Consider the following 23,688-nt stretch of genomic DNA (forward strand, 5'->3'; position numbering starts at 1 on the left):
AAAAATAAAAGGTTAATATATAATTCACTTTTCAAAGAAATGCTAGTTTTCTGATATGCTTCAAATTTTTCTGGTCTTGACACATTTCACTGTAAGAAAATAAAATAAAATAAGCTAATAAAACGGTTTATTTAAATCTTCAAAGTCATATGTTTTCAATATATCCTTTAATTTGTCTTCCAATTGTTACTGATAAATGTAACTCTCAAAATGTATGTTTGTATAGAGCAGGAGCAGCTCCCATTGGTCAAATGAAGTACCTCCAATACAGACTCCACAGTGGACTGGTGGGGTGGGGTGTTGATCAGCAAGAAAGAGGGAGGCAAAGACAGTGAAACAATATTTTACATCCAAAGACAATTACTTCGGGGAATTCGGCCTGGACTGTTTTAGGCATAGAGATCCTATAACGTAAATGATGGTAATTTATAATTGTTTTTTTGTTGTTGTCATGTTGCTAGGAAATGAACAAGCTCTTCATAAGCAATTGTCTCAGCTCTGAGGGTGTATGTTTACTATGGGCAAGAATCCAGGGAAATACAACAGTCAGAGATCAATATAATACCACCTCTCCTCTCTTACACCAACACAGAAAGTCAAAACACAGAACAATTCCAATGGAAGTTTTTATTTTTTTTTAAATTCGAAGAAATTAACAGAAATAATGCTTAAGTAACAATGTACTGAAAAAAATATTTTTGGCTTTAACAAACTCTACAAAACAAAAATATAGAGGAAAGTTTTCATAAACTGGACATACAAGTTACCACTGGCAAATGTGTGGCACATGTAAAAAAAAAATAATAATAAAGTATAATATTTACTCTTATATAGATATCTCTATGAAAATCTTTTGTTTCTTCAAACGATCTGTACAAAACTTCTGTCTTCATAAATTACTACTTTTCAACATAACTGAATGACTATTTAACATGATGGTTAATTAAATGAGCTTTTCCTTCTTTATGCACCCTTCCAACTCTTGACCCAGACGCAGTTTGGCACTTGGTTCAGACATTACTAGCAGCATAACCCTCACAATAATTCAACAGTATTAGTTATCAGTCTCAGGCGTTTCATAGAAATCTCCAGTATAGTCACAATGGCCCTTTACTTTGGTAACTCAACTGAAGCTGACTGCAGAGGAAATGCTGCTGCAAGCCTGTCTGGACTCTGACAAAGCAACAATGATGTTCTCAGGAGCACAGATCCAGGAAATACCACAACTTTCAGCTTTTATTTATCTTCAACCACTTTTATTAGCCTCTGGAATCTGGAATTGTGATGAAAGCAGCAGTTCTACTTTTGAAACTATGAAACTGAAATTCTGAACAACTAAAACACGCTCAACGCACAATTTTCCTCCGAATGACAATTATTGTGAAGAAAATCAAAAAGTATTAAAAACAACCTGAAAGAAAACAAGTGTATATTGCCAGCTCCTGAGCATGGCGTTTGGTCTGGAAGGGCGGGCTGGACCTGCTAACCCGGCTCAATACAGAGGAGAAAGTAAACTCTGAGGTAGATAACTGGTCGGTCTGTGCAACCATCAGGCCAGAACATACCATCTATTGGCCAGAACACAGGCTTCTGGAAGACAACTTAATCATAAAGCCTGTTCAAATCTACTATGATAAAAAATTATCAAACTTTAGCAATAACATTCTGTTGCACAATGTTAAAACAAATTATTATTGTATTTTTTGAAATTTCATAGTTTCAAACTGTCTTCTTTCCTGGTTCAATTCGTTTTATAACGTTGCATTTTCCATTTTTCTGTAGTGACGAAATCAGTGTGTGGCACTTGTTGGATCCAAATCGTCCTTCATGCTTGTTTGTGTCCATATTTTCCCATAACACGTATGACAACTGAATGTAAATGTACAAAAAAGGCACATTCTCCAAACTGCAATCTAGTCTGGCAAAAAGTCAATTACATCCTGGTTAGAAAGAGAAATTAAACTATTTCCTCAATTTACTAGCTCACAGTTCTTTGGTGAAGTAAATCATAATTGAAAGTGCCGAGCTTGTTTGTTTCCTATCAAAGAGCTGGGTGCAATAATATCTACATATTCATCTCATTTTTCCCCAACTAAAACTCCATTAAACGTAAGTTGCACTGGAAGGCTTTGATAAATCGAAGTTTGCCTCTTTGCATTTCAACTGAAAGTGAAAAAGAACAACAAAATCCCCCAAAAAGACACAACCACACCCTCCCTTATTCCATCCCCACCCCTAGAAGCTAATTTTAGGCTAATCTACAACACCAAGTAATCAAAAAAGGCAAGATTCAAAATGTGATAATTCAACAGAATTTCTAGCACATTCAAACAACCAGAGACATTTAAGGCCCTGTGATTATACAAACATTACATTCTATTAAAACATCATCAGATTTAGGGGTAATTTCACTCTAAACATTTTTTTCTCGAAAACTTCTACTTTAGATTCATTTTCAGAGGGGAAAAGCAAGAACATTTAAACACAGCAGATTTATTTTGCTATATCCAAAGGAAAAGCCCTATTTCACTGATTTACAAGGCAATAGCTCTCACCATGACTTCCTCATTTCTAGCCTAGGAGGTTGCCTATACAGCTACTGTAGTCTAGATGGAACGATCAATCTAGACCACTAAGATAAATCACTTTACAATAAGAAACATTTAACACGTCACCATAGCAACACTCACACAGCAAGCACAAAACATCATTTTCAAGATAAATAATACAACTTCAGAAAATTCTATTTCAGTACAAAATAAGAGGAAAAACTCAATTAAAATTATAAAAAAATATTAACAAAAGACATCTTTACTACCATGCACCATAAACAACAAGTCACATGATCCTCTATAGGTTCTTGCATCCATGTGACAATTCTTGGTAAAAAATAAACATTCTTTCTTTAGTAAAATACAACTACTTTTTCTTATTTTTTTTTTAGAGAATTTGAATCCTTTGATGAAATTAATCACTTATTTGCACCTCATGGGACATACCAAAATTGTCTCACTTGTTTTTCTTATCACAAACAAAAGTAAATCATTGCAGAATTCTGTACAAAATGGGGATAAATCCTTAACGCACAATCCATCACCAGAAGCAGCCATGATTGTTTCAACTGTCATCCCACTCTGTCTTCTGGGCTCCTACCACACCTGAGGACACAACCAAGACAGTTAAATGATTGTACACTCTGGTACTAAAGCCTTGTGCACATTTGCAGTTTGAAGTGACTTAAATCCTATTTTTTAGACTGTTATTTGGCATATCGTGTTGCTCACTAGCTACTCTGTTTACAGTTTGACAAGAGCATGTGGTAGATAACTAGATGTTAATTGTTTACAAACAAATTAGTGAACATGCTAGAGAGCTAAACAGCTACCTAGCTAGCTAGTTGACTGGTGTGGCTAGCCAAAAAGTACTCGTTTTGAAAGTTGTATCATCTTATCCTATGAGGCTTTAAAAGTGTTCTTACACTATGATTTTGAACATTCAAAGAAACTGGGAAACGTCCATGGCAGGCATTGTTGTTACGTTAGCTTGCTAACCTCTTGAGTGATAGGAAGCACGAGCACCACCTCTAATTAGCCTGCACCACTGCGCACACAACCGTCATTACTATGACAACTAGCCATGTCAGCAATTTACTGCTGTCTGAACACACACAAACCCCGATTTCGTCACTTGTAACTTGCTGTTTGGTCAATCAGAATTTGAAAACCGATCATTAAGCAATAAGGCATGAGAACGCGGGGATTATCGTTGCGAATAACTCCCGACTAAGAGTTGTTCTTAGGCCCAATGTGGAGATAAAGGCCTGGTAAAACAGCCCTTAGGGGGGAGTTTATAGGCTATGACGATTTCCAACATTAAAAAAAGATTAACAATATGTTTTCATTAAAACATTTATTTTAATGAGTAAATTCATTTTCTTTCATCCTTCCACCAGACGATATAGTCTGAGGAAAAGCCAGTTGTTAGTTCTGAGATTGTGAAGTTGCTAGCCAAACAGGCAGGCCATTCATTCTATTCATTCTATTTGCAATGGCTGCTATGCCAAACAAATCATTGGCATGTAGCTACGTAGGCTAGCTACTTCTGCTTTGCTAGCTAGCCAACTAATAATAACTCACAATCACACCCGGCAGCTGAAATGACAGCAGACTCTGTGCATTTGTTTGTTTTACCTTTGTTTATATTGCCATTTCTATGGATATATCCACTCTAATGATCCTGATAAATGAATTCGCCTGGCTCAGAGAAGCCGTCAGTCTCTTTTGGACATGTTCATATGGCACAGGGGAGATTGCAACATTGTTGCACATGTCAGAGAGGCAGGCAGCAAAGTTTAGACAAACCTAATGCTAGGCTTACACGCATGGGGAAATGTACATTTTAGTCATTTAGCAGACACTCTTTTCCAGAGCAATTTACAGTAAGGGGTGCATAGATTTTTTGTACTGGCTCCCCGTGGGAATCAACCCACAAGGCTGGCGTTGCAAGCGCTACGCTCTACCAACTGAGTCACATGGGACCATAAGGTCTTAATGCCTTTTGCCAGGGGAGATTACGTTTATGAACGGCCTGGCTGGGCTGTGGCACAGTGGACGCGCATTGACAATTGACATGGAACTGTTAACAGGCATTACCTGGGGATTGTGGTGAATAACTCCCTGCTATCAACCAATCAGCATCCAGGATCCAAACAAGCCACTTCATAATATAAAACATTTACCCACAACCATATAGGCTAGGCTGAAGACCCTGGTCCCAAATGGCACCATATTCCATATGTAGTGCACTAAGTCTGACCAGAGCCCTATCTGTACTCGTGTACTATATAGGGAATAGGGTGCCATTTGAGATGCACAGCATGTATGACATAAGGAAAAGATCCCACACTGACTGTACCTCCGTATTACTTTGTTTGTTGGTAGGTGTAAGGGGAATGATCACTTGATGACTCCACCTGTTGTTGCTGACTGTTGTCCTGGAAGGAAAATGAAGCAGTTTACCATCTATAAATACATGAAGTGTTATCTACGTGAATTGCCTCTTTAATCTAGCATCTATAAACAACCGAGTAGTAAGTATAGCTAAAATCTTATGGGCCAGTTTCACAGACCTAGTCCTGGACTAAAAATCATTGTTAATGGAGATTCTCCACTGAAATAACTTTTGAGTCCAGAACTAGACCTAATCTGTGTCTGGGAAACTGGCTCTATAGGTACAGCTAAGGTACAGGACAGCATAAAATATGATTCATGAATAGTAAGTTAATCACAAACCTCCACTGGAACATTTGTGGCCTGCATGTGTGTGTACTGGGGAATATAGGCTCCTTGCATAGAGTTTGCAGCCATGTACTGCACAAGGAAGGACAGAACTGTGTTAGCATACATCCATCTAAAATGCACTATATATAATACAGATTCCGACATCAAATGTACTTCTGGGGCCATATGTAAGCATCTCAGAGTAGGAGCACTGGTCTAGAATCAAGTCCATGTTATCTTATTTATTAGGATCTAAAAGGCTAAACTGATACTAAATCAGCACTCCTACTCTGAGATGCTTGATACATACGGCCTTCGCTCTAATTATACAACACATGAACACAGTTTAGACGTATTTGACCCTGTGACCCCAGATCTCTCACCGTTCCTGTGCTACCCATGGAGAGATGACTCATCTGCTGAGTGAGAGGGCTCATCATGGATGTAGGCTGTAGTGACATAGTATGGTCCATAGAGGGCGATATCACCGCTCCCTGGGACAGAGAGTGTGAGAGGATGAGAGCACGGTAGCAGAGGCACACAGACATTCATGGATCCTATATTTCTTTGTACGTATAACAAATAAACGCTACACACATCCACGAATACCATGCAAGATCAAAATGTCATAAACAGAGGAGTGAGAGACAGTGTAAGAGAGAAAGAAGGACAGACCGGCACGCTAATTCCTATGTAGTGCACTCCTTTTGACCAGAGCCTTATGGAACCTGGTCGAAAGTAGTCCACTGAAAAGGGAATAGGGTGCCATTTGAGACGCAGCCATCCTGTTAAGTCTCTGGAACTAGTCAGGGCAGATAGGTGGAGCTGGAGAACGTTGGAATAATACCTAGATTAAACCCTTCCCTTCCTGAATCATGTATCATTCCACAAGGGCATGCCCTCTTTTAGGTTTCAGACCGAGAGAGAGAGAGATCAACTGAGCTCAGTGTGTCAGACTTCATATCCTATGGCCACACTGACTATAGAAGTCACTGGATGCATCCCAAATGGCACTCCATTCTGTATATAGTGCACAACTTTTGACCAGAGGCATAGGCATTACATAGGGAAGAGGGTGCATTTGGGAAGCAGCCACTGACAATCTTGGGCACATGGAAGTACTTGTAAGAAAAACACCCACTGGGAACCACTATTTCCTTGTAAAATCAGGTATGACTATATGGCACAGAACAACAATTACTCATCTCCCTACTAAATGGAATCAGTCATCAAACACAAGATGTTTGAAGCGCTTCCAACTTGTCCTGTGGTGAGTGGTGAGCATCACCAAGAGAGTCAGGCATCCTGGTTCTAGTATTTCTCTCAACACCTTAGTGCCAGTAAATCCCAGAGTGCCCAGTCACATCCTGTATGTGTGTCCTCACTACCATCCATCTTCATTTTTCACCAGTGGTGAAAAGTACCCGATTGTCATTGAGTAAAAGTAAAGATACCTTAACAGAAAATGACTCAAGTAAAAGTGAAGGTCACCCAGTAAAATTATACTTGAGTAAAAGTCTAAAAGTATTTGGGTTCAAATATACTTAAGTATCAAAAGTAAATGGAATTGCTAAAATAGTAAGTATCATAAGTAAAAGTATAAATTGTTTCAAATTTTAAATATTAAGCAAACCAGACAGCACCATTTTTTTTTTTACAGATAGTCTGTGGCACACTCCAACACTCAGACATCATTTACAAAAGAAGCATGTGCTTAGTGAGTCCGCCAGATCAGAGACATTAGGGATGACCAGGGATGTTCTCTTGATAAGTCTGTCAATTCGACCATTTTCCTGTCCTGCTAAGTATTCCAAATGTAACGTGTACTTTTGGGTGTCAGGGAAAATGTATGGAGTTAAAAGTAGATTATTTTCTTTGGGAATGTAGTGAAGTAAAAGTAAAAGTTGTCAAAAATATAAATAGTAAAGTAAAGTACAGATACCCCCAAAAACGACTTAAGTAGTACTTTTACTTAAGTACTTTACAACACTGCTTTTCACCTCCCTAGTTCTCCTCTTTTCTAAACAAAGGGAACACCTGCAAACAGCTGATCTACACCTGCCCAGAGTAAGAAAGAACAGAAGAGAGAGGAGAGAAGGGAATGAGAGAAGAGAAGGAGAGGAAAAGCAAGACATTCCAACAAGAGAAGAGAAGAAAAGAGAAAGGAGAAACATTTACATTCCAAGGTGAGGGAAGAAAACAAGGACAAGAGTTGATGAGAAAATAAGCAGGGGGCGTGAAAGAGAGGGTCAAGAAAGGTTGTTTATTTGGGCTTACTGGGTGCTGCATGATGTAGGGCTGGTGAGTAACCCAGGAGGGATTCTGTACCTGGAACATCACACATACACTCTGTAAACACACTGGCACAGCACAGGGCACAGGGCAGGCACAGGGAGAGAGCTATTTCAGGAGCTCACATGCCTCTCTGTTTGGCTCAGCACTACAGAATACGCCCCAAATGGCACTCTATCCCCTATAAAGTGCACTACTTGTGCAGTACTTTTGACCAGATCTCTATAGGCCCTGGTCAAAATTAGTGCACTAGGGGATAAGGTGCCATGTGGGACACAGTCCAGGGAGTAAGGCCATAGTGACCTCTCACAGCCCCAGCCCTCTAAGGAGAGCCCTCTGAGGTAAGTGTCATAAAAGGTTAATACATACATATAGACCTGGTCAATTACAGAAAGTGTGCATTATGGCTGTGTAGAATAGAGATGCTACTCAAAGCCATGCAAACCCATACATCCATATCAATTGAATGAGGTAGATGCCAACCTGGTACGTGGAGATAGGTGAGAGATATGGAGACATGGACGTTTGAGCAAGCATCCTGTTTCCGATGCTGTATGGAGACGCATAAAATCTGTAGAGGGAAATTCAAACGTTTCTAGAGTCCTACACGCCACAAAATGATAAGACTTTGATTGGATTGATTCCTTACTAACAGTGTACGGCAACAACAACAAAATGCTGAATTGACATTTTAAAAAAAATGGCAATATGAACACAGTGGATTTGTTGCGGTGGCTCTTACCCGTTTTGCATAGCCGCTGTGGTGGTGTCGTACGTGAGGGTCATTCCAGCCTGGGGACATAGAAAAGAACAAGAGAGCTAAAATGAGACCAGATAACTCATACCCTGAGGCAACCCACACACACAGTCACATTAGCCTTAAACAAATCTCCCCTTGACACCTGTGGAGACTGATTACTGCACTTACACCTCATAACTCTGTCAAAGAGTTCTAGGTATAGGATTTAACCTTGACGTTGGTTTATTAAAACTGGAACGAGACAAGTTTTTACATATCTAAACGCCATTCCTATAGATGTGCTCTTCCGTGTGCAGCAATCCCACTCCATCTAGCATGCATGCTGAAACGAAAGGGCAGCAGCACTCACCAGTCTAGCATCGCCGTCTCTAGCCCACGCACGGCTGTTCTGCAAAAATGTATACTGGCTTTGTCTCTTTTTCTGCCCGCCGTCAGCAAACTTACACAGTAAGGGCTCCGGTGGCACTGGAGAGAAAGAAAGAAAGGGAGAGAGAGAGAGACAAAGGGAGAGAGAGGGGCTTCACAATCACACAAACACTACTACAGTATGCATGGTGCTGTCTGGATCGCTTACTGGGGAGGCAGGTAGCCCAGCGGTTAAGAGCGTTGGCCCAGTAACCAAAAATTCACTGGTTCGAATCCCTGAGTAAACTAGGTGGAAAAACTGTTGATGTGCCCTTAAGCAAGGCACTTAACCCCAATTGCTCCCAGTAAGTCGCTCTGGATAAGAGCGTCTGCTAAATGACTCAAATGTAAATGTTACTATACAGTCATTCATGGTAGCTGACTGAGCCTGGGAGTGGTTTTTTAGCCCGGCTGAGAAACACAGACATCTCATTTGTCAGCTGGGGCCCTGTAATCCCTGTCCTTTCCAAAAAGGCGGCAGGGCCAGTGGACACTATTTCAGTCGATTAATCCAATTAAATAGCTTAAACTTGCAAATAAGGCAGCTCTCCAGCCACAGAAGGCCGCTCGCTCTTCACTCTGCCTCTTAGTAGAGGGTCCATGGCACCTGATTCACTAGGGCCCTGGTCAACAGTAGTGCACTATATAAGGAAAAGGATGACATTTTTGGACACAGACCCAGCCTCCTGAAAGGACCACAGATCCGCTGCTTGACCACTCACTGTATTGGTTCACATCCCCATGAACCAATAGGCAATCCACCTTTGACTATAATTTATATATATAAGCTGTTTAATAAAAGAGCTAACCCTTGAGAGCCAGTGCAGCTGCTGAAAGGGTGAACAATTATTGGTTCTTAAGAAATCAGTCCCTTACCAGTAACTCCAGGTGGTGTCTTAATAAACTTCCCGTTGAAGTGAGAGATAACGGAGTCACATTTCTCTGTCGACTCCATCCTGAAATATGCAGGAGACGAGAAGTTACACTGCAGAATCTCATGGTGGCATCCTACACTGCTTTATGTTTTTAGACGGAATATAAAATGCAGACCTTCCCAATAAATGCTTTTCTAATGGGTCAATATCCCGGGCTTTAATCTTGGTTGCAGGTCCTAGACCTAAAGGTAATGTAGTAAATATATCTCTGCTCTGGATCATTGGTAACATGCATGCAGGCAGGCAGGGACTTGACCACACACCCTCTCATAGACAGACAGACATTCCTATGAAGCAAAGATAGTGTTTCTGCTTTGTGAATCAAGGGCCTGGCCTCCCTTTCAGGTTAGTCAGTCAAGTGCCCTGTTATGTGAGCGTGAAAGGAGGAGGCCCACGTTAACACTATAATTACACCATCCCAGTCATAATGAAACTGATCTTCAACTGGCACTTCAAAACATTAACTGTTCGTTGTCCATTAAAATCCACGGCTCACCACAGTGTGTTCACTCATCCTCTCTGGGGAAAAGTGGAGATACAATAACTCCTGGGCTACAATGGCTATAATGGCTATAACTATCTCTAATCAAGCAATGTAGTTGTGAATTTTGATTACGTGAGAATACATTTTTAGTCTGATCTGTATGTGCTCTTGTAAACTCTGTCGCTATCCTTGCCAAGCCAAACATTGGTTTTACACGACAGTGAATGACAAGGAGTTGGCGTGATAGCACAAATGGACCGGCACTTAGGCTATCAATTTCAGTCACGTGAATAAAAACGCCATTCAGGAATGTTGGGTTGTGGCTCCAGTTCATTCTACTACTAGTGGCTGACCTTGCAAAGCCCACTCCTCTACTGGTTCCATTGGAGTCCCTCAGTATTCGGGTAGAGATGACCTGGCCAAAGGGCTTGAGCATGGTCTCAAGCTCCTGCTCGTCCATCGACAGCGGCAGGTTGGAGATATACAGGTTGGTTGGGTCTTGTTCTTGTTGCTGCATGGTGATAAAAGACAGGAAGCATTGACGTGTTAACGGCACTTAAGAACAACCTTGACACACCTGGAAAAAATATCTCAAACACTTCAACTCCATCTCTTTATTGGCATCAATTTCAGTTTCAGGCACGGCAGTCATATCCCTTGAATAATTCCTACTCTCTGTCTGTGTCCCAAAATGCACTCTATTCCCTATATAGTGCACTACGTTTGTCCAGAGCCCTTGACCAGGGCCCAGTAGTGCACTGTATAGGGAAGAGAGTGCCATTTGGGACACCCTGAGACCTCTGACTACCGTGATGCCTCTCTCGACCTCCGCTGTCTTTGTCTGCCTGGGTTTTTAGCTAATAAAGGGTCACCATGAATAGTGATTTGCATGCAGCACACGGCTGGTTGAGACCCACATCAGCTGATTTCTTCCTGTATTTCAATAGCATCAGCAGAAACATAAGACACGGCTACGGGTCCCCGGGGAGCAGCCGCTCACCATTAATATTCATCAGCGTCCTGCCGCATCCAGAGCCCAGCCTAACACACTCGATTGGATTACTAAGTTAATACGCTGACAGAGAAATCTACATCCAACTATTAGGAACAATGAATTGGCACCACACAGAACAGCAGAGCAAAGCACCCAGTGGAGGTGTTCAATCAGAGGGATTGGTGAGGAGTTGAGGGAGGGATGGATGGAGGAAGGGAGGAGTGTGTTTCAGCACTCAGCAGCAAAAGGGTGTGTGTGTGTGTGTGTGTGTGTGTGTGTGTGTGTGTTCTGCTCTAATAACTCTAAAAAGCGCTCTAGAATGAAAAGAGGGGGGTGGCCATCAGCAACAATCCTCCCTACTCACCACGCGCACGCGCACACACACACACACACACACACACTCAAATGATATTCAAGGGCAAAAAGACTGCCTTACCATTTTATCCTTTATGGCTTACCTAAAGGGTAATGGTAAAGCATTCATCCAGTTAAATGGCCTTTAAAACATTTATATTGAATAGGCCACAGATATCCATTCAGGATCACAGGCTGCCTACACAGAAAGTATGGAATAGACGATAGACGGAAGATCAGACTAACTTAGTCAACACACACGACCTGTATTCCACAGAGAATTTCACTAGTAATGTTTTCAGTGGCTCAGAGGGAGGAATGAGTGTAGAATAATTACCACATGGTTTACCCGTGAGTCATCCCGAATAGGAGTTCTCTTAGTATAAGCCCCGAATCAACTCCTAACTCCGCCACCATCTGACAGAAATTAGAGAGAGAAAAAGCCTTTCTGTGCGTGTGAAGCGGCTCTTAAAACGTAGGGACCGAAATTTGGCGGCAAAATAAGACATCTGTTTGGGCAGCAGTGAATGGGGTCACCAGCAAAACAAGTACTGTGACTAAGGCGTGCTCATTGAGGGTTATGTCTAGAAGGGATACAGATTTTTGTCAAAATTTACTTTTTGGAGCAGGTTTAGGAGAATTTACGGAGCAGGTTAGGAGGGCCAGTGGCGGTTGAGGGGAGGAGGAGGGGTGGCCTGGCAATTGCTTGTCTAGCCGGAGAGGGAGTCCCTCCAAATGCTGTGCTTAGGCCACAGGTTTATTATTACGATCGTCTGTTCATGTCCAAAATAAGTGGGAAAGTAGACCTCACTCATCTGTCATTAGTAGGGGAAGTTCACGTCATCCTAAACAAGTTTATCCACTTACAATATTATGATACAGACACATTGTATCATTATTATGTTATATTGTACTCCTTCTGTAACATGTTAGAAATGGAGAATATAAGTATGCAATCCATCTAGGAAAAGGAACATATCTAGGTGGAAATACCATTAGGAGAACATTTTCAACAGGAAACCCCCATCTGCTGACTTCCTACCTGCCTTTGAAATAATAATGAGTGAATGCCTATTAAATGTTTCCCGGGCAGAAAGAAAATACCTTTGTTTGGGGAGTTCATTAAGCCCAAGCAAGTCCTGGTAATAACGAGAAAAAGTTAACTGAAAAGGCTCCGACTTTTAAATGGCCTTTACCTTGAACAATGCCTAGATTAAATTTAGGCATTCCTCACAAAACGGCTTTATTTTAATTAAAAGTTAAATAGGTGCACAGAGGCATGTCAAAAAGCAGAGGATTTTGAGGATTCCTGTTTAGGCTTTGCGGGCCCGATTTCCACAACTATAACTGGCTCGGTTGCCATGGCAATCTCCAAACGATTTACATCCCTTTCTTCTGTCCAAGATTGTAAACTACCTTGTTCAAAGTTATTACAGCCCCTGCTGGCCCTTTGAAGACCAACCATGTGAATTCTCTGCCCAATTGACTCCCACCAGAAACTGGCCTCAAAACTGCTCCAGTAATGCTTTACCCAGCTCAGTCTGCCTGACACATAGGACTTTCAAAGGACATTCTATAACAGGACAAACTTGCTACACGTACGCTGTTCATAACCCTTTCATTACAGTCTGTCTAGTAAGTCAGGCCTTTTTAAAGTGACACAAGCTGGTGTGACTTCAGTGAGTAATGCTGCAGCAAGCTAGATCGGTTACACGCAGAATGCAAGGCTCATGACTCATGCTTCTCAAACTAATATCCCTCTTCACCACTTAGTCTTAGTCAAAGTTTCACATTACTTCCATCCTCTTTTGCCTCCAAACTTCCACAGCAATGCTTCCAGGAAGCTTGAGAAAAAAACCTAATGGCTCATCTAATTTATACACTTTACTTTATTACACTGTACACATATACTGTATGTTTATACAAGCACGTGTGAATCATTTTCCAGTCATTTTAGAGCTAAGATTCTGGGAGACAAGAATATTCAGCATTGTGTCAAAAAGCAGCCTTCACCTGTCCTGCCTAAAACCAAGGGGATCAAACTTGTCTCAGTGCCAGTCGGCACTGAACCCATTAAGACTTTCCAGACCTGGAACACCGTTCATTGACCGTCACATCTTCTTTGGATGTGGAGCGGGGAAACAGGAAAATATACTGTATTTCCCAACAATTTGTGCCTTGGTTGGTTGTGCTCGCAAAGCCCAATTGGCCGGAGCCGGGTTTGGAAATGCCTACCGGGGAACAGTGGGTTAACTACCTTGTTCAGGGGCAGAACGATAGTTTTTTTGGACCTTGTCAGCTCGGGAATTCGATCCAGCAACCTTTCGGTTATGGTCCCAATGCTCTAACCACTAGGCTACCTGCCACCCCAAGGCTAGTGAAAAAGGCTAGTGTAGGCTAGTGCAAATGAGCCCTTTGAACAGACAAGATGAGCCTCCTTTGGAAAGGACACACTGGATGTGTCCCAAATGGCACCCTATTCCCTATATAGGGCACAACTTTTGACCAAGGCCCTAGTGCACTAAATAGGGAATATGCTCTCATTTAGGATACGGCCTGCCCTATATGCCTCCTTTAGAAAGGACACACTGAGTCCTCTCTGCTCCTGCTGAGGCTTAGACACACGTCCCCAGGGGGAATTCCTTCTCCGGCACGTCACCCTGTTGTCATCGCAGAGTATCACCAGCCTGTTCTCTCCACCCAACAGTCTGCCTGTCGGCGCCACTCACCCCTGGTGCCCCTCCAAAGTGTGTGACAGGATGCCTTTAGGAACTGTCACACACACCACCACCACTCACACACACGCAAACACAAGAGCACACACACACAAATGGAAGAGCACACACACACACACACAAAGGCAGGAACACACACATGAACGCAAGAGCACTAACACAAACACAAGCAAGCTAGCACACGCACACACACACACACACACCTATGGGCTCATGTTACTGCACAATGACCACAGAGTCACAGGGGGGCTGCAGACAAACTTGAGAGGTACACATGCAGCCCGGGCAGGGAGATACATATTCATCTATGTAATGCTGGGTGGGTCAGGTTTTTACTGCCTGTAAATGGACTACCAAAATCCATTGAAGACTGTGTATTGTCAGGTGTTAGTGTGTGAGAATAGGAATAGACTGCAAGCATACCCTCACCTTAGCCATCTGGGCTTGGACCCCGCTGGTCTTCAGGGCAGTGACAGCTTTCTGAGCTGCAGCAGGGCTATCAAAGTCCACAAAGCCGTAACCTGAGGGACAGAACACCATACCACTCAAGACACTTCTCACTATATGCGTTACACAGCCTACCTGGAAAGACTGCATGGCACAACCATGCTACGTAATGCATCATTTAGCTTTATCATTACTATCTTCTGTTGGCAATGTAATTAAACATATAACAATTACGGACCCTAGTCAAAAGTACTTCACTACATTTTTACATATTTATATATACAGTACCAGTCAAAGGTTTGGACACACCTACTCATTCAAGGGTTTTTCTTTATTTTACTATTTTCTACATGGTCAAATAATAGTGAAGACATCAAAACTATTAAATAATACATATGGAATCATGTAGTAACCAAAAAGTGTTAAACAAAGAAAAATATTTTTACATTCTTCAAAATAGCCACCCTTTGTCTTGATGACAGCTTTGCACACGCTTGGCATTCTCTCAACCAGCTTCACTTGGAATGCTTTTCCAACAGTGTTGAAGGAGTTCCCACATATGCTGAGCACTTTTTTGCTGCTTTCATTCACTCTGCAGTCCAACTCATCCAAAACCATCTCAATTGGGTTGAGGTCGGGTGATTGTGGAGGCAGGTCATCTAATGCAGCACTCCATCACTCTCCTTCTTGGTCATATAGCTCTTACACAGCCTGGAGGTGTGTTGGGTCATTGTCCTGTTGAAAAATAAATTATAGTCCCACTAAGGGCAAACCAGATGGAATGGCCTATCGCTGCAGAATGCTGTGGTAGCCATGCTGGTTAAGTGTGCCTTGAATTATAAATGAATCACAGACAGTGTCACCAGCAAAGCACCCCCACACCATCACACCTCTTCCTCCATGCTTCACAGTGGGAACCACACATGCGGAGATCATCCGTACACCTACTCTGCATCTCACAAAGACACACCGGTTGGAGCCAAAAATCTCCAATTTGGACTCATCAGACCAAAGTACAGATTTCCACCTGTCTAATGTCCATTGCTCGTGTTTCTTGGCCCAAGCATGTCTCTTCTTCTTATTGGTGTCCTTCAGTAGTGGTTTCTTTGCAGCAATTCAACCATGAAGGCCTGATTCACGCAGTCTTCTCTGAACAGTTGATGTTGAGATGTCTGTTACGTAAACTCTGTGAAGCATTTATTTGGGCTGCAATTTATGAGGCTGGTAACTCTAACGAACTTATCCTCTGCAGCAGAGGTAACTCTGTGTCTTCTTTTCCTGTGGTGGTCCTCATGAGAGCCAGTTTCATCATAGCGCTTGATGGTTTTTGCGACTGCAATTGAAGAAACTTTACGAATTGATTGACCTTCATGCCTTAAAGTAATGATGGACTGTCGTTTCTCTTTGCTTATTTGCGCTGTTCTTGCCATAATATGGACTTGGTCCCAAACAAATGATAGTCCCACTAAGCGCAAACCAGATGGTTATCGCTGCAGAATGCTATGGTAGCCAAGCTGGTTAAGTGTGCCTTGAATTTTAAATAAATCCCTGACAGTGTCACCAGCAAAGCACCCCCGAGCATCACACCTCCTCCTCCATGCTTCGTAAAATACAGAGAATAGTGTGACATTTGGTTGGCACTCTAAATCTCAGGTCAACATTGACGTCTACAGCAAGCAGAAAGTGACAGGATGTGATTGACAGCCACCACAGTGAGGCCAAGCCAGAGGCCACCATGTTCTGTGGTTGACCCCCACCTCTAAGGGGCCCATGGTGGTCAGTCAGTGACTGGTGGTGAGGTAGTGTAGTCGGCCGAGGGGAGCAGAGAACGGTGCTGAAGCTGCAGATTGCAGTGATGACGCCCAGGGCTCAGGTCAGTTCACTGTCCCCCTGGGGCTACATGCAGGCCAGAGTCAGACCTGCAGTCCCTCCCTGCCCTTGACCATCAAACAAGCTCACAGGTCCACAGCAAACTCTCTGCTCAATGTGGAATCTAATGACAGATTCTAGTTTGATCTTGGTGATAAACAGCACAAACCAAGTATATGCTGAATCGGAACATTCTGATGTTTGTTTTTATGAATGGCAAATGTTCATTTGGCTTTCCAAGTTGGGATTTTGGGGAGTTTCTCAGGTACCTTTCTTCAAGCAAGCCGTGAGTTCAAGAAAAAATCGTCATGCAAGATGAAAGGATGTTTCTCAGTCGCCACCTGTGATTAATAAGGGTATAATAATCCCCAGCAGGACAGTGACCAAGCTTATTCCTAGCCCATCTGTGGTGCGTGCTGGCTGGGCTGGGCTTCAATGTCATTGCGCTTCTCACTAGTCAGAACAGGGTGTTGGGCCCAGGGCTGCAGCCAGAGCCAAGACTGTTTGTCACTCTCCAGAGGGAGGGGCATGAGCTGTCACTTCCTCTTGTGATCCCCCCCATAGCGCGCTGCACAGTGACAGACAGCCAATCAGTAAAGGGACTAAAATAACATGAAGTAGTGGCAGCCTTTTGCCAGCCTGTCTGTCTGTTTCCTGATTAGACCAGCCCCTCTGAGCCACATAGCTGTTGGATGACTGAATGACTTCAACAAGGCAGAGCCAGTACACTGTGACACTATTGGGGTGCCAAACCCACTGCGTGAGTCAAGAAGGCCTTAAGCAAGAATCTTCATTCATTCCTTAGCATGGCCTTTGTCTTTAGTACAATAGCATTAGGAGGATTATGGTGAAAATCCTTTGCGTCATCATATCACAAACTGGAAGTCTAAGTCAAAGCTCCAAAGCCTTAACACTGATCTCCTGCTTTACAACGAGTCATTGCGATACCTACGTACAGTATCCTCTCAATGAAGATGCATGTGATGAGTTTTTATTGCTTTAAGCCTAGGGGTTGTTATGAGCATGACTTCTTGAGTTGTGTGCAACAATTATAATAATAAAAAATCTGTTAGCAGAATCAACCACGTCCCGACTTACTGAAAGTCTTCGTAAAAACAGAGGAAGCCATACACACCTTTACATTTGTTTGTCGTCTTGTCCAGGATGGCCTTTGTTGATACAATTTTGCCATACCTAAGAGAGGAAGAGAGAAGTATTTTTAGTTGTGTTGCGTTATGTCCCAGACAGAGGGAGCCTGTTATAAAAGACAAAAAGAGTGAGGCTTGCACAAGAATGTATGACATCACCAAAAAAAAGCATGAGAAACAGGAAGCCGTTTGTTTCCATGTGGATTTGAGAATCTCTGCGGCGCTGGAGCAAAGGTTGCCGTGATTTTTACCAAACGACAGAATCATGGAGGGTTACCTATCCTACATAGGCATAAGGATGTCTGACTCGTGAAAAAGACGTACCGAGAATCAGAAAACATTTAGGAATAAACTTGAATGAAATATGCATTACACACTGTATATTTACGATTTCTTGACAATGCAGGCACAGGGGGACTGAGTAGCATTCCATAGACACATCCTGTGCTTTAACAGTTATTTTGTGCACTGTGTTGCTGCTGCTGCCAGCTCTGACAAATGAACTCAGCGGTGACCCCTAAACACTGGCTGCACTGCATTTCCTTTCAGCGCTAAGCTAGCTCACTCTATTCAAAATGAATAGCAAATCAGTACAAAGAAAGCAACTGCGACATATATTGCAACTTTCTCTCTGTACAATGATGAATGCAACCAATAACAACGCACAGACGCCAGGCCGTAGTAGTAAATGAGCCTCCCTTGTAGTAATCAGCGCGGCAGACAAATGGTCGATGAGGGGATTGGCTCTCTAGACGGAGGAGGAAGTGTGAGCTTTGACCTGAGCTGGGAGGCGGGCAGGTGGTGGCTTTATGAAAATGAGGCCTCCGTCCCGACCGTGAGTCATAGATATAACCGATTGTGACAGATCTGGTTGTGTGTCATGGTGTTATGATTGTCGCAGAGGAAAAGGTCACCTATAGTGCTTTTGCCATTAATGATCGCAGATCAGCAGTGGCTTAATATAACCAAATAAATCTCCATGATATTTGAAATCCAATTACAGAGCCTGACTTTGCGAGCAGCAGCACATGTCTGTGTGTGCTGTGCTCGTCTCCGCGGGCCGGCGTGACCTTACTCTGTGCTCCACTGGGTAAAGAGCCTCGAGGATGAAGGGGTTTCCACTAATTGACTCCAAATAAATCAATTACAGGAATCACCACAGTGTCAACGGCAACCCCCCCCCCCCCCAGAGAAGCTCACCAATCAAGGGACGCGAAAATCTAAACCTTGAATGCAAGAGGTTAAAAAAGGCACAGGATTACGACACCCGCTTCCCAATCTGGGCCACCATTGGATGACTGAGAGGACACAGTTTAACTCTAACTCTCAGCATCGAATGTGTATGACATTGGTACAGAAGTTCAGGGTAAAGGTGTCCGGGATGCTTCCCATCTAAAACAGTTTGTGAAAATACAGTGCATTCGGAAAGTATTCAGACCCCTTCCCTTTTTCCACATTTTTGTTATGTTACAGCCTTATTCTAAAATGATTTTTTTTTTTTAAAGTCCTCATCAACCTACACACAATATCCTATAATGACAAAGCAAACACAGGGTTTTAGAATTTTTTTGCAAATCTATTACACCTAAAAAAAAACAGAAATACCTTATTTACATAAGTATTCAGACCCTATGAGACTAGACATGGATCTCAGGTGCATCCTGATTCCATTGATCATCCTTGAGATATTTCTACAACTTGATTGGAGCCCACCTGTGGTGAATTCAATTGATTTGGAAAGGCACACATCTGTCGATATAAAGGTCCCACAGTTGACAGTGCATGTCAGAGCAAAAAACCAAGCCATGAGGTCGAAGGAATTGTCCGTAGAGCTCCGAGACAAGATTGTGTCGAGGCACAGATATGGGGAAGTGTACCAAACCATTTATGCAGCATTGAAGGTCCTAAAGAACACAATGGCCTCCATCATTCTTAAATGGAAGAAGTTTGGAACCACCAAGATTCTTCCTAAAGCTGGCCGCCTGGCCAAACTGAGCAATCGGGGAGAAGGTTCATGGTCTGGGAGGTGACCAAGAACCCGATGGTCACTCTGACAGAGCTGCAGAGTTCCTCTGTGGAGACGGGAGAACCTTCCAGAAGGACAACCATCTCTGCAGCACTCCACCAATCAGGCCTTTATGGTAGAGTGGCCAGACGGAAGCCACTCCTCAGTAAATGTCACATGACAGCCAGTTTGGAGTTGGCCAAAAAGGCACCTAAGGGCTCTCAGACCATGAGAAACAAGATTCACTGGTCTGATGAAACCAAGATTGAACTCTTTGGCCTGAATGCCAAGCATCACGTCTGGAGGAAACCTGGCAACATCCCTACGATGAAGCATGGTGGTGGCAGCATCATGCTGTGGGGATGTTTTTCAGCGGCAGGGAGTGGGAGACTGGAGAGAATCAGAGAGATGAAAACCTGCTCCAGAGCGCTCAGGAACTCAGACTGGGGGGAAGGTTCACCTTCCAACGAGACAATGACTCTAAGTACACAGCCAAGACAACGCAGGAATGGCTTCGGGACAAGTCTCTGAATGTCCTTCAGTGGCCCAGCCAGAGCCCAGACTTGAACCCAATTGAACATCTCTGTGTCACGATCGTCCTCCTCTTCATCTGAAGAGGAGAGGCGAGATGGATCGGAAGACCAAAATGCGGCGTGGTAAGTGTCCATGGTAAATCTTTAATAAAGAAAGTACTGACACTGCATACAAAACAATTAACAAATGACGACCGTGAAGCTACAAATTAGACCTGTGCTGACACAAGCCACTGACATAGACAATCACCCACCAACAAACAGTGCAACCCAGGCTACCTAAGTATGATTCTCAATCAGAGAACACTAATGACACCTGCCTCTGATTGAGAACCATACTAGGCCGAAACATAGAAATAGACAAACTAGACATGTAACATAGAATGCCCACCCAGCTCACACCCTGACCAACCAAAACATAGAAACATACAAAGCAAACTATGGTCAGGGTGTGACAGTACCCTCCCCCCCCCAAGGTGCGGACTCCGGCCGCAAAACCTGAACCTATAGGGGAGGGTCTGGGTGGGCATCTGTCCGCGGTGGCGGCTCTGGTTCTGGACGTGGCCCCCACTTCACCTTAGTCTTTCCCCACCTTGTCCTCTTCCGTGGCCTCCTCACCATGGCAACTCTTCTCAATGGACAGAGGGGCGGCAGCTCGGGACAGAGGGGCGGAAGCTCTGGACAGAGTGGCGGCAGCTCCTGGCTGACTGGCGGCCCCTGGCTGACTGGCAGATCTGGAAGAGTCTGGTTGACTGGCAGATCTGGAAGAGTCTGGCTGACTGGCAGATCTGGAAGAGTCTGGCTGACTGGCAGATCTGGAAGAGTCTGGCTGACTGGCAGATCTGGAAGAGTCTGGCTGACTGGCAGATCTGGAAGAGTCTGGCTGACTGGCAGCTCTGGCTGCTCCATGCTGACTGGCTGCTCCATGCTGACTGGCTGCTCTGGCTGCTCCATGCTGACTGGCGGCTCTGGCTGCTCCATGCTGACTGGCGGCCCTGGCTGCTCCATGCTGACTGGCGGCCCTGGCTGCTCCATGCTGACTGGCGACCCTGGCTGCTCCATGCTGACTGGCAGCTCCATGCAGACTGGCAGCTCTGGCGGCTCCTTGCAGACTGGCAGCTCTGTCGGCTCCTTGCAGACTGGCAGCTCTGGCGGCTCCTTGCAGACTGGCAACTTTGGCGGCATCCTGCAGACTGGCAGCTCTGGCAGCTCTATGCAGACTGGCAGCTCCTTGCAGACTGGCAGCTCTATGCAGACTGGCAGCTCCTTGCAGACTGGCAGCTCCTTGCAGACTGGCAGCTCCTTGCAGACTGGCAGCTCCTTGCAGACTGGCAGTTCTGAACAGGCGGGAGACTCCGACAGCGCTGGAGAGGAGGAAGGCTTTGGCAGCGCTGGACAGGCGAGGCGCACTGTAGGCCTGATGCGTGGTGCTGGCACTGGTGGTACTGGGCCGAGGACACGCACAGGAAGCCTGGTGCGGGGAGCTGCTACCGGAGGGCTGGGGTGTGGAGGTGGTACTGGAAAGACCGGACCGTGCAGGCGCACTGGAGCTCTTGAGCACCGAGCCTGCCCAACCTTACCTGGTTGAATGCTCACGGTCGCCCTGCCAGTGCGGCGAGGTGGAATAGCCCGCACTGGGCTATGCAGGCGAACCGGAGACACCGAGCGCAAGGCTGGTGCCATGTAAGCCGGCCCAAGGAGACGCACTGGAGACCAGATGCGTAGAGCCGGCTTCATGGCACTTGGCTCGATGCTCACTCTAGCCCGGCCGATACGCGGAGCTGGAATGTACCGCACCGGGCTATGCACCCGCACTGGAGACACTGTGCGCACCACAGCATAACACGGTGCCTGCCCGGTCTCTCTAGCCCCCCGGTAAGCACAGGGAGTTTGCACAGGTCTCCTACCTGGCATAGCCATACTCCCTGTTAGCCCCCCCCCCCAAGACATTTTTGGGGCTGCCTCTCGGGCTTCCTTGCCAGCCGTGTTCCCTCATATCGCCGGCTCCTCTCTCCGGCTGCCTCTGCTCTCCTAGCTGCCTCCACCTGTTCCCATGGAAGGCGATCCTTTCCCGCCAGGATCTCCTCCCATGTGTAGCAACCCTTGCCGTCCAACACATCGTCCCAAGTCCATTCCTCTTTGCGCCGCTGTTGCCTGTCACCACGCCGCTTGGTCCTGTTGTGGTGGGTGATTCTGTCACAATCGTCCTCCTCTTCATCTGAAGAGGAGAGGCGAGATGGATCGGAAGACCAAAATTCGGCGTGGTAAGTGTCCATGGTAAATCTTTAATAAAGAAAGTACTGACACTGCATACAAAACAATAAACAAATGACGACCGTGAAGCTAACAAAATAGACCTGTGCTGACACAAGCCACTGACATAGACAATCACCCACCAACAAACAGTGCAACCCAGGCTACCTAAGTATGATTCTCAATCAGAGACAACTAATGACACCTGCCTCTGATTGAGAACCATACTAGGCCGAAACATAGAAATAGACAAACTAGACATGTAACATAGAATGCCCACCCAGCTCACACCCTGACCAACCAAAACATAGAAACATACAAAGCAAACTATTGTCAGGGTGTGACACTCTGGAGAGACCTGAAAATAGCTGGGCAGCGACGCTCCCCATCCAACCTGACAGATCTTGAGAGGATCTGCAGAGAAGAATGGGAGAAACTCCCCAAATACAGGTGTGCCAAGCTTGTAGCGTCATACCCAAGAAAACTTGAGGCTGTAATCGCTGCCAAAGGTGCTTCAACAAAGTACTGAGTAAAAGGTCTGAATTCTTATGTAAATGTGAGATTTCCGGGGTTATTTTTTATACATTTGTTTTTTCATTATGGGGTGTTGTGTGTAGGTTGATGAGGGGGAAAAAACAATTTAATCCATTTTAAAATTGGGCTGTAATGTAACAAAATTTGGAAAATGTCAAGTGATCTGAATACTTTACAAAATTCAATGTATTATGGCAACATTTTGTGACGTTTTAGTTCGATTTTTTTCCGGCTGTTCGTGCACAAGACATTTTTTAATCGAGTCAAGGTGAAGTCGGTAACCGAAGTGTACGCCCATTCATCGGTGATTGGTCAACAGTAGCGATGGGATTCTTCAATGAAGTGTTTGTAGTCATCCAAAGAGAGAAGATTCCTTATTATGCACATTTTGTCACTTGAAGGAGTATGCGAACAAACTGTTCGGCTCTAGCCGAACAGAAACATGTGGAAGGCTTTAGACAACGGCCAAAGGTGTCTATGTGTGTGTGTGTGTGTGTGTGTGTGTGTGTGTGTGTGTGTGTATGCTACAACACATCTTCCAGGAAAATAAGCTTCTTAAGACAACCTTAGCCATTAGACTCCCCCCTTTTCCATTAGCTTTCACTAACCATCTATCACAGTGTGATGGAGCTGCTTGGTGCTGTTAGACAGATGAGGGTGA

At 44.3% G+C, this 23,688-nt stretch overlaps 1 protein-coding gene across 11 annotated transcripts in view; it reads right to left on the bottom strand.

The window, feature by feature from the left end:
- Window positions 1–612: 612 nt before the first annotated feature.
- The window catches only part of LOC110520064 (RNA-binding motif, single-stranded-interacting protein 1), a 49,687-nt gene continuing 26,611 nt past the window's right edge, over window positions 613–23,688 (bottom strand). For 3 of the 11 annotated variants that reach the window (XM_036974339.2, XM_090229702.1, XM_090229699.1), the window contains exons 3-14: window positions 17,690–17,748; window positions 14,668–14,759; window positions 10,509–10,666; window positions 9,613–9,692; window positions 8,681–8,796; window positions 8,314–8,363; window positions 8,055–8,142; window positions 7,557–7,607; window positions 5,663–5,728; window positions 5,292–5,369; window positions 4,915–4,993; window positions 613–3,158 (exon numbers count right to left, since the gene is read on the bottom strand). In XM_036974339.2, the coding sequence (XP_036830234.2) occupies window positions 4,922–4,993; window positions 5,292–5,369; window positions 5,663–5,728; window positions 7,557–7,607; window positions 8,055–8,142; window positions 8,314–8,363; window positions 8,681–8,796; window positions 9,613–9,692; window positions 10,509–10,666; window positions 14,668–14,759; window positions 17,690–17,748 (910 nt within the window). In that variant the 3' untranslated portion in view covers window positions 613–3,158; window positions 4,915–4,921. Of the gene's footprint in view, window positions 3,159–4,914; window positions 4,994–5,291; window positions 5,370–5,662; window positions 5,774–7,556; window positions 7,608–8,054; window positions 8,143–8,313; window positions 8,364–8,680; window positions 8,797–9,612; window positions 9,693–10,508; window positions 10,667–14,661; window positions 14,760–17,689; window positions 17,749–23,688 lie in introns of all 11 variants that reach the window. The other 8 variants (XM_021597070.3, XM_090229701.1, XM_090229697.1 and 5 more) reach the window with 3 other exon arrangements.

Source organism: Oncorhynchus mykiss, chromosome 3 (genome assembly GCF_057628025.1).
Source record: "Oncorhynchus mykiss isolate SJ-2025 chromosome 3, ASM5762802v1, whole genome shotgun sequence".
NCBI lineage: Eukaryota > Metazoa > Chordata > Actinopteri > Salmoniformes > Salmonidae > Oncorhynchus > Oncorhynchus mykiss.